General features: G+C 56.0%; 2 protein-coding genes across 2 annotated transcripts; both read left to right on the top strand.

The window, feature by feature from the left end:
* The first annotated feature begins 6,421 nt into the window (after positions 1-6,421).
* On the top strand, positions 6,422-7,290 carry DL89DRAFT_132497 (uncharacterized protein). The gene has a single exon (XM_040883332.1). The coding sequence runs from the start codon at positions 6,596-6,598 to the stop codon at positions 7,130-7,132; it is 537 nt and encodes a 178-aa protein (XP_040739479.1). The 5' UTR covers positions 6,422-6,595; the 3' UTR covers positions 7,133-7,290.
* A 3,054-nt stretch (positions 7,291-10,344) lies between these two features.
* On the top strand, positions 10,345-11,139 carry DL89DRAFT_271417 (uncharacterized protein; the record flags this gene model as incomplete). The annotated part of the gene is made up of 1 exon (XM_040888921.1): positions 10,345-11,139. A coding segment is annotated over exon 1 (665 nt), but the record flags the coding sequence as incomplete, so codon positions are not given.

The following is an 11,139-nucleotide window of genomic DNA, read 5'->3' as shown; positions in this document are numbered from 1 at the left end:
GCAGAGCCACAGCCTCTGAATAGTTCAGCAGAGGCCTCAGGGTCGTCGTCGCATGGCAGCAGCACACCTGTGAGCACCCGAGCGAATCGGCCGCGCGTGCTGGCAGTTCTGGCAGTGCCTGGGTACATGACGCCGACGGACTTTTTGTCGTTCGTGGCGCCGTTTCAGAGCAGGATCGAGCACCTCCGTGTGCTGCGCGACCGCTCACCCAACCACTACATGATACTGATACGGCTTACTGCAGCGGCGGATGCCGACGAGTTCTACATGTATTACAATGGCAAGACATTCAGCCCGCTGGAGCCCGAGAACTGCCATGTCGTCTATATCAGCCAGGTCGAGTGTGAGTATGCTGAGATTGCGGTCGATGATATCGAGGGCGACGGACGAGTAAAGGCAGCTGTGGAGCATCTGTTTATGCACCCCAAATGGGATGTGGATGAAATCAACGAACTACCGACGTGCCCGGTATGTCTGGAGCGACTGGACAGCTCAGCGTCAGGGCTGCTGACGATTATGTGCCAGCACACGTTCCATTGCCGGTGTCTGGCCAAATGGGGCGATGGCAACTGCCCCGTGTGTCGCTACAGCCAAACGTCGCCGTTCGTTGACCAGGAACGGTTCCAGCAAGCCGTGGGCAGCTTCCCACAGATCCGGTTGGCTGATGCTCCCACACACCAGGAGTCGGAACTAGATGCACCAGGAAACACTGAGCGTTCGAGCGATAACCGGTGCAGTGTATGTCAGGGGGGTGGCGACCTGTGGATATGTCTTATCTGCGGTACGATCGGGTGTGGGCGGTATGTCAACGGCCATGCCAAAGACCACTTCAGCCAGACACAGCACCCGTACTCAATGGAGCTCGAATCGCAGCGCGTTTGGGACTACGTCGGGGATGGATATGTGCACCGGCTGCTACAGAACAAGGCTGACGGCAAGCTAGTTGAGCTGTCGGCGCCAGCACACACAAGAATGGCCGTGCCGCAAGCCGGCACATCACGGCTCAATCGCAGCACTCCGCCGGACTCCAAGACAAGCCAGCAGGTGCCAAGTTGCCCCTCGGATGTGTACTTTGAGGCGCGTGAAAAGCTGGATGCAGTGACCGAAGAGTATGAGATCCTGCTTACCTCGCAGCTCGAGTCGCAGCGCGAGCACTACGAGATCCAGCTCGCCCGCCAGCAGCACCAGAATGCGCGGTGGCCAAAGCAGTATGCTGACCTCGAGCGCAAATTTGCCGAGCTTGAGACAAAGTACACAGGACTGGCAGCGGCGCAGACTGAGCACGAGGATCAGCTCCAGAGGGATCTTGGGAAGCAGCGCGATCGGGCCGAGTCTGAGCGCCGCGAGTGGGCTGAGGAGCGGAAGCGGCTTGAGGCCAGTGTGGCCAAGTGGATAAAGAAGTCGACTGACGATGCGCGGCTGCTGGCCGAAGAAAAGGCGCTGTCGCAGCATCTGATGGCCAACCAGGCGAAGCTCAACGAGACTATCGCGCAGATGAACCACAGCATGGATGACCTGAAGGAGCAGGTGCGGGATCTGCAGTTTTTTGTGTCTGCGCAGGAGAAAATCAGCGCATCGGGCAGCTCGCTGCAGGGCGCATCGGTGGTGGGCGTGGCCGAGGCGCCAGCCAAGAGCAAGGGCAAGCGGCGGATACCAAGGAAATAGAAAGCGCGATTTATTAGTACAGAATTACAAGTTTTTTTAGTTGGTTTCGGAAGCCGACGCCCGGCTCAGCTTGCTGAACGACATGACGCGCTTGAAAGAGAACCGACGCTCAGACCTAGGCGACTGGCGCGGCATGCAGAGCTTGCCCATACCGGAATCGCGGCGTTCGCGGATGTGTCCACCAATCATGGAGTCAATTTGGACGTTCTTGTAGCCGCCGATGCCGGCACTGCGCACAGTGGGCATGACGATGTTGCTGCTGCTGCGGCGGTGGGAGGATGGCATGGGCTGGGGCGTGGTGTAGCGGATCACAAGACTAGAAGATGGCACTGAGTGGACAGAGTCGGACGAAGGAATAACAATGGGAGCGGTCGTAGTCGACATTATCAGTAGGATTATGTTTATACCTGTAAACAGTGGTATTGATGTGACAGAAATGAGTGGGATGGCCAGGAAGGTCAGAGCATCCCACACCTGCTCCCTTTTATATCTAGACGCCGTCCCCTTGTTGGAGGATTCCTGAGGAGACTCGAGGTTTGACGCAGTCTCCTTTTGACACGGCTTTCCTGCATCTTGCGACCATGTTTCAGAGCGAGGTCCGCCAATGGATCGCAGAAGCAGTCACTATCGCCTCTAAAGGGACACGGTCCCTCGTCATGGTGGGTTTCTCAAGCATTCTCTGTGGCAAATGCTGCCTTGTCTTGGTAGCACCAGGTGGCTGGAAATAGCAACCTGTTTATTACACGGAACAGCGCAACTGCATGCCGGTTCACTGCTGTTACTGGAGTGTTGCCTATTCGGTCTCCCGATCGATAAGACGGCAGCAGCAAGACCTCTGGTGGATTTTGGGGCGAGGAAGGGACGGTCCACGCGAGGTTGATGTGGAGATGGAGGCCAGTCGACCACTCCCTAATCAAACGGCAAACCCCCTGATCAAGGGCTGTATCCGCTGCGCCGGAATGGTGTTTCTGTAATCGCTGCCTATCTAAGGGGTCGTGTGGGGGATGGCTGTTTGAGGTGGACCTCGCGCCGGTATACCGTGCCATGTAATCCGGAGCCTGGCTATTGCGGGCCTTTTGCCGCAGACACAACATCTGGCTCGCTATCACTTCCGCCACATTGCACTCCGATCCAGGGGACAACTGCTCGGGCTACAAGATGGAAATCCGCAACCAATGCAACAAACAACCAGCAGAAACCAGCACCTTTCTATCAGTTGACTGACTACGAGCACTCTGAAAAGTACGTAGGCGCTTTTGTGACTTGCAAAAAAAAAAATAATTGGATCACTACGATGGAAACTCGAACTTTTAATGATACAGAGAGAACACTGGAAAGAAGCTAGTGCTTGTGGCAAGTCTTGCCCATCCCGCTGTCCTGGTACCGCCGGCTCGTGGGCCCGCCAATATGCGACGGCTTGTGGATGTTCCTGTATCCGCCAATTCCAGCCTGCTGGTGGCTCCGGGCAATAACGCGGCGGCTGATCTGCGGCTCAGCAACAGACTGCGTGAAGAACTGGACGGTGATCGAGGACGATGTGCTCTTGATGGAAGGAATCGGCGACATGGCGAGTGTATTTCTCAGAGCTAGAGAGCTTTGTAATGAATGGGGAATGTAGGCTGAGTTAATGCAGGAACAAGGAGAAAACCAATGGAGCCTGGTGGTAGAAAAAAAAAGCAGCTAGCGGGTTCTGGTGGATACTGGCAGGGCTTCCTGGTCTTTTATACCTGTCTCGTGAATCAAGTCAACCGAGCATGAAAACTTTTATTTTTGTGACTTGCAATCCTCAACAGTGGGGGACCGGCCGGCCCTTGCTTGACGCAGACGAAGGAACAACTGCAGCAGCGCTTCATAGTGTGCATGCTAGCTTAATACGCTGTTTCAGGCACATGCCTAAAACCCGTCGATTGGATCTTGCCACAAACTCCCTCCACGCCAGCTTGCAGAGAACGGCAAACCTTTCAAAACAGGACATCGATGACGGCACCCAGCAGATCCCCTGCCACAACAGACACATCCCAAGGAGCCAATGGACTCAGGACCTGATTGCAGCTGGCTATTAGGGAGGAGATTCGCACCGAGGGCTCGGCGTTCTATTCGCCGAGATGACAAATACCCGCAGATTGAAGATTAAATTACTAGATAGTGTTCCTGAAGGGGCCAAGGTGGGGGCGAATGTCATTTTCGTTAAACACAGAAAAGAGAAAGCGGGTCGTGATAAGGGCGAAGGGGGAAGATGGGCGGTGGGAGAATGCTCTGCATGTCAACGGATGGGCGGGAGGGGGAGGAGTGGAGAAAAAAAGTCGGGAAGATTAGTTAACTGTGACAAGTAAAGAGGAGAATGTACGATAATGACAAGATTATAATTAGTGCTGGGCGTGGTGGTGCTTGTATAGCAGCGTGATCAGCAGGGCGGCGCCCAGGAACGGCACCGAGAGGATGAAGGTGATGTGCAGCGAGTGCATCATGTGGTCGGCAATGAGGTCAGCCTTCTTCTTGGCCACGAACGCGACCATGTTGGGCGCAGCCACCTCCAGCGCAGCAATGTCCATCTTGGGCACATTGAACGTCGAAAGCAGCGGATCGGCCACGAAGATGGGCTGCAGGTTCTTGATCAGCTGGCTCTTCAGCCCAGCCTGGTACAGGATCAGGCCAAGCATACCGCCGATGATCGACAGGAAGTGGCCCATGACGGCGGCGAAGCCAGCCTCGTCAGCAGCAACACAGATCTGGGCAATGTAGGTGATGGCGGGGAAGGCAAGACCGACACCGGCGCCAGCCAGAGCCAGGAACGCGCGCTCCTTGGTGATGTCCTCATGAACCGTGAAGGTGTAGTATAGGCCAGCGAAGATGGTGCCGATGGTGAGACCGACCCAGATCAGCGGGCGCGCGGCCTTGGGCTGGTAGCGGAGAACAAGACCAGACAGCAGCGCAGTTCCCATGCTAGTGCCCCAGTACGGCGCCGACATGCGGCCAGCCTTGTTGGTCGGCAGCTGGCGCACAGTCATGTACATGATCGGGACATAGACAGCCAGCGCATACACAGTCATCGAGATGAACAGAATGCCGATGATCGAGATCTGCAGATTACGCACGTGCAGCCACTGGTTGTCCATCAGCGGGCGCTTGGCCACAAGCTTCTCGTACACCAGGAACACGGCAATGCCGACGGCTCCAAACACAAGCAGGCAGATGACCATAGCCGAGCCCCATGGATGCTCGTTGCCACCAAACACAGTGCCCAGGGTCAGCATCACAACGGTGCCGATGAGGATGAATGTGCCAATGTAGTCGTAGTGGATAACGCGGTTGGCCACAGTCTCAGTGCGCGTGGGCTTCTTGTCAGCAATCAGCGCCGGCGTGCACAGCAGCGCCGGAGCGGCCATCAGAGGAGCTCCGAGGTAGATTCCCCAGCGGAACTTGCCCTCAGCAGCAAGGGCTCCGCCGATCATGTGGGCGGAGCCAGCGCCGAACAGCTGCGCGGCAACCAAACCGCCAACGAACATGGAGCGGCTCTTGGCCGACGTGTTGCTGGCAAGCACCAGATGGCTGATAGACGTCATGAAACCGGCACCGACACCCTGGAATGCGCGCAGAATATCAAAGGTGCGCGCGGTGCTGGCATGGCCCGCGACGCCCGCAAACACAGTGAACATGATCAGACCGAACCAGAATGCCGCCAGGCGGCCGGTATACTCGGAAATCCGGGACGCTGGCAGAATGAAGCTCAGGTAGCCGATGAGGTACGCTGCAATCATCCACAGGGAGCTGACGGACACACCCCACGGCCTGGCGGCCTGCACAAAGAACGACGCCGGCACCACGGCCGAGTAGCTGGCTGCAAACACGGCGACGAATGCACTACACAATGGTTATCCGGATTAGCTGGCAGATGCGAGGTGGAATGATGCGAATGTTCTATCGAAGTGTAAACAAGGTTTGCGCTGCAGCATATGCACCTTCACATGTGGGGGCGAGTAGGCCAATTGATGGGAGATGTGCGGTGATCTGTTGATGACCAAAATAAAGCGGGGATCATCCTCCTGGCCTTCGCCATCGGCGTTTCCACCGTGCTTTATTCTTTCTGTGGTGGCACCTCCCCCAGATGCCGAACAGGACGCTGCCAGAGTTGTTGGGACTGAGGTGATACAATCTAGGAACCAAGAGGCATAGCGACATTCTGCCAGAACCCAAAAAGAAAACCAAAAGGCTGCGAGGCAAATATGGAAATGAGACCCCAGTCGAAGGTCCCAAACCGCCTTGTGGCAATTTTAACAGGCAGACGGATGGATGGTCCGCAAATGGGAAGGAGCAGTGGTTCTTTTTGCAGTGCATCGGTGTGCTGCCGGTCCTGGGGAGTGCGGCAGACACATCCCAGATGCCGCCCTGCGATCTCGAGCAGCAGTAAACAAGATGGGCGGGCAGGCCGTAGAGCTACTGCCCGAACCCAGAAACCAGCTGTCATAGACACACCCCAGCGCCACATGCAAGGCCCTCACTGCAGCTGCCCCTTGTCGTGTGCGCACTCCTCCAGCAGAATCTGGAGGCGCCACAATCACGAAGCAGTAGGCAGAATGGCTTAGTCGCAGCGCAATATGAGCCGAAAATTATATGCAACTTACCCAATGGCAAAGAGAATGAGCTTGGGACGGGAGACGCGCGGCACGTCGTACTCGACAATGCCCAGGTTCTTCTCGTCCGTCGACTGAGCGGCCTCAACGGAGCGCTGCGGAGAGTCCGACATGGCAGAAGAATTCGTCTAAGTAAACGTTAAGGAGAGCGAAATAGGGAGGAAGTCAATAAAGGTGTCAAAAATATCTGAGATAACGGAGCAAACTGGAAAGGAAAGGAGAAGAGTAGCCCGCCTTTAGGATAGTCTGCAACAAAAAAGTGAAGGGAAATTTTTTTTTGACAATGAGCCACTTTGGAGATGGACGGACGACAGGGATTGTGTTCTTATATATGTGATCATGCCCCACGGACGCCCTTGCCCCTGAGCACGGCGACAGGAGGTGGGCATACAGGTTGCGCAGGCGGGAAGGGAAAGGTTGGGAGAAAGTCAGCCTGCATAGCATTGGTCACCAGAGGAATCGCCGTTTTTTCTTCTACTGCATCTCCAACAAATTTTGCAAGGCGATTTTCCGCCAACCGACCAAAAAGATTGCAGGCGGCAGTAGAACCCAGGAGTTTTGGGCAACCGGTGGAGGTGGGGGTAAGAGGTCGGGGGGCAGTGACCGACCGTTGCTTGGTGTGCCGAGCACTGTCAATCGCTTTCCGACCCATGTCCTTTGCGCATTTTTGTCCAGATTTAGGGGCGCACACACAGACACACCTTGCGGTCACTAGACACTCGACTTCACTGGCAGGTCCTTCTCCGCCCGCACGCACTTTGGCACATGTCCAGGCATACACAGCAGCACAAGCAGTCTCGGCATATTTGGTGGCAAAGTCGATCACACGGCCGTAGGACAGAAAAGCACAGCTCCCCTCTTCTCCCCACGCGGAGGCACATATAGCATGTGAAATATGCCGTCGAAGTGGATCGGGTAAGAAATTCCTTCCATGAACGTGATTCAGTGACCAAAAATGGGTCTTTCTGCGCTCTGGGCAACCACGGAAGCTGCTTTTGCACGTACCTTGTGGTGTTTCGAGTCTTATTTCGGTAGGCGGCGAGGAGCGCGTGGGTCGTTTGTAACAAAAAGAGATATTGGCTCGTGACGACGCAGTATGCTGGGCGCGGTTGAAAATATACGTCAGTGGGCGGCAATAGACTAGCAAATGACACGAGTGCGAGCAGCAGAAAAGAGGGGAGAAAAATCTATGCAAGAGCAATGAGAGACAGGGTGAGTGGACCGCCTAGCGTGGTCCCGACTATCGGTTTTTATCGCTGCGATGCGGTCCATCATGATGTAGCGATGAGCCAGCCAGGCAGCTCGCCTGGCACCACATTAGTCCCTCCCCCTGGTCCAGCGTCCTACTGCAAACTTACGTTTTTGTTTGCGTGCCGGGTGGGGAGGCCCAAATACATCGTGGGTGAATGTACTCTTTCGACGATCGCTCGTAATACAGCAGTTTCCCACTGCCCCCTTTTGCATTCCCACTCTGCGCTGCCTAGCTCGGCTCAGTGGAGGCTGAGGGTGAATTGCACGTTACTTGGACATCCATGAAGCGTTCGGGACAAGCGAATCTGCTGTGCAAGTCCAAGAATACACCAAGAGTGGGATCCGCACTACTTTTGGCCACCCCTTTTCCTTTTCCGCATTCCCTCAGCACGCTGCGGCAGCAAGCGGCAGCCGCTGCAGCTAGTCGAATGGAGAAAAGTGAGGGGATGGTCACCAGTGGGGTGCCACCACCCCCTTGGCCTTCCCTGTGCAACATTTTCGCTCCAATCACCGAATCACCATACGCTTTGCCTCCTGCGCGCTGCAAGCCATTGCGCCAAGCAGATACATGTGAGGGCATCGCTACGTGTGGATCTCATCTGGCTCTCCTCGTGCATTTGCATATCTGCAGGACACACATCGATGGCGGTGCGCATAACTGTGGCCAGCGACATGTGGAAAGCCAAGACATCGGAGGCTACAAGTGCTCCGAGCACACCGCAGCGTCTATCTCGATCTGTTCCTCCACGATGCCGGTCCGGGACTGCTGCATTCACGCTCAGCGGCATGATGTGCTCGCAATTCCAGCGGGTGCATACCATGCCCAACACGTCGTCACCTGCTCCAACACAATCGCATCACCTGATTGCCGGGCAGCAGTAGCCTTGCCTCCCTCTCGTCCCTCAGCCCTCCTCCCCAAAAATGTCTGGTGCTGAGCTGCTATCCTGACATGGGTAGTCTGGCTGGCTGCCAGTCTGCCTCTTCCCAACGTACCCGGGGTTACTGCGTGGAGCAAGTGGACCACTTTGGATTCCCAAACCAGCTCCCCACCAGGCTCTGGGAAAATGATTATACATGGCAGGTGCGTACACCACTTGCATTCTGCTTGGGGCCAGGTTCCATACAGCATAATCCCCATTTTCCGCCAAAACAGGCAAAAACGAAACATACCATGGATTTGCCGATGTGGGCAAAAAAAAGAAGCTGGTGATGCACGGACGCTCTTGTGTAGGGAGATCGCTGAGTGATTGTACAAAGTATTCGGCGGGGCGCAGAGTCCGAGAACCAGTTGGGAAGCAGCGGTTGCTCCTTTTGCTCGTCTGCACCATCACGAGCCCTTTACGCGCTGGCAAACACCCACTGCAGCTCATATGACACACACTCGCTGCAATAAAATAATGAGACGCATTTCCTCTGAAATGACAACCGGTTTCCATCTGGCTCGGCCAGAAGGACAGAGCGGAATAAGCGAAGCAGCCTGACACTGGCACATGAAAGAATCCTTGTAGATACCCGTCAAGGCGGCAAATCCCGTGCTCTCTGTCTCTGTCCATTTCCCTCCATCCTGCAGCTGAGCTGGCTGCTGACCAGCAAAAAGCAAGGCTCCTCTACGACTGCCCCCTTCCAATGAATGTGCGGACCATTCGGCATGCACGACGCAAACGGTTGGGCCCGCCTGCCTGCGGGCTGGCTGTAAAGGGCGCGTGGCTTCCGCCTCCAGGCGGTCTGCGCAGGAAAAAATACAGCTGGTGGGACCATTCTTGCGGACTGGCCATTTGCTAGCAACACAGAAAACAGTCAGAATTGCTGCTCACTACCACTGTACGTCGCACAAGCGGAATACCCAAATCCTCTTTCGCGGCGAGGTGCTGGTTAATGGCGGTTTGCTACAGGCTGTGTGGGGATGACCAAAAACATAAAAAACCTATGCCGTGTCGGACAGCAGCGTCTGTTTAGATTGGAAGGCTGCGGCGTGTGGAGCAGCCCATTTTTCAGAGACAACCCATTCTACGCCTTCTGCAGCCACATATGACTAGCAGTGCAATTCGCCCTGGCCAGTGGTCCCATCCCTTGGGCGTCAACGACGGGCAGCATGCGATACACTGAGAACCCACTCGGAAATGTGGATTGAGCGAAGCGACCAGCTTCAGGCTAAAGATGATCCCGTAAATTCTGCCCAATCCCCGTCTGCTGGCCCTGCCCGTCCTGTGTCCCTAGAAGGGCCGGCAGTGAGAGGCGTGTGTTTTGCTCCTGTCCTAGTCAGCTCCTGGGCCAATTGTGTTCAATATGACAGCCAACTGGCCAATATGCCCACGGAAAAACGGCATTTTGACAGCGGCGACAGGGCGCAAACCAATGCTTTTGCTGACACTCCACGCCATTGCCAGACAGGCGGCTGTGGGCCGCAAACACCCACGGTTTTAGTGGAAAATGCTGGCTGCACAATGGGAGCGCCGCGTCAACAGAAATTGCGATAATGTTTGCAGATTTGCTACGAATGTGATTGGGCATATTGAAAATCCCTCCTTTCTCTTCTCCTTTGCCACTAGTGCAAGTGAAGACGACATTGAGGTTCGCAACACCCCCCTCGTCCCTCTTTATTGGCAGAAATGACTGCTGCTGCCTGGAGCCGCCTCATCCCTCAGTCTCGTACACTAAGGGCAGATTCGCCCCTTGTTGGCATGTCGGGCCGACAGCAGTATAAAACAGAACCGGGAAGGAGGCCACTGCCGGATGCACCAAGTTCCACTGCTTAAGAATCTTTTTCTTTCCCTCTCTCCCCTTTGTACCGTTAGGATATCTCGTCCGCACATCTAATACTCTCTTTCGTTTTACGAACAAACACAACACATTCAAAATGAAGATTGCCGCCATCGCCGCTCTTGCCACCGTCGCCGCCGCCGCCGACCCGTTCGCCATCATCTCTGAGCACTGGGATCAGCTGACCAGCCTTATTGAGGGGGACCTGCCCCTTCTCCAGGCCGGTAACGCCCAGCTGTACGCCGTTGCCACCTCGATCATCGGCGGCACCAAGATCACCCAGGCCTTCAACACGGATCTCATCCAGCAGGTCGCCACCGGCATCCCCCCCGCCATTCTTAACAACCTGTTTGAGCGCGCTGGCATCACCGGCGTCACCGCCGACGGCAAGCCCCTGCCCACTGGTGACTCCAAGCCCACCGCCGCCGAGCCGAGCCCCGAGCCCACCGCCGCCCACTCCTCGTCGGCTGAGGACAAGCCGTCGGCCGCCCCACCTCCGCCCCGTCCTCGTCGGCTGAGGACAAGCCGTCAGCTGCCCCCACCTCGGCTCCCAAGTCGTCCGCTTCTCACGCCTCAGAGCCGAGCTCCAAGGCTGATGAGGAGTCTGCTGTTTCGGGTGCCAAGCCGTCGGGTGCCCCCAAGTCCTCGTCGGGTGCTGACAAGTCGTCGGCTACTGACAAGAAGACCGAGAGCAACGGCGCTGCCAAGGTTCTGGCTGGCTCGTTCGGTGCCGCCATTGTTGCCGCCGCTGCCCTCTTCTAAGCCCGCATGAGTCTTATTTCCTAATTTGCGTTTGTTTCCACCTGATATCCGATAAACCTTACAAAAAACA

Source organism: Linderina pennispora (assembly GCF_002104995.1).
Source record: "Linderina pennispora strain ATCC 12442 chromosome Unknown DL89scaffold_45, whole genome shotgun sequence".
NCBI lineage: Eukaryota > Fungi > Kickxellomycota > Kickxellomycetes > Kickxellales > Kickxellaceae > Linderina > Linderina pennispora.
The sequence above is the reverse complement of the archived record's forward strand: the minus strand, read 5'-3'. Positions and strand labels throughout refer to the sequence as shown.

Excerpts from the sequence above, each read along its gene's own strand:
- DL89DRAFT_132497 (XM_040883332.1), top strand. The coding sequence starts at position 6,596 with ATGGACGGACGACAGGGATTGTGTTCTTATATATGTGATCATGCCCCA.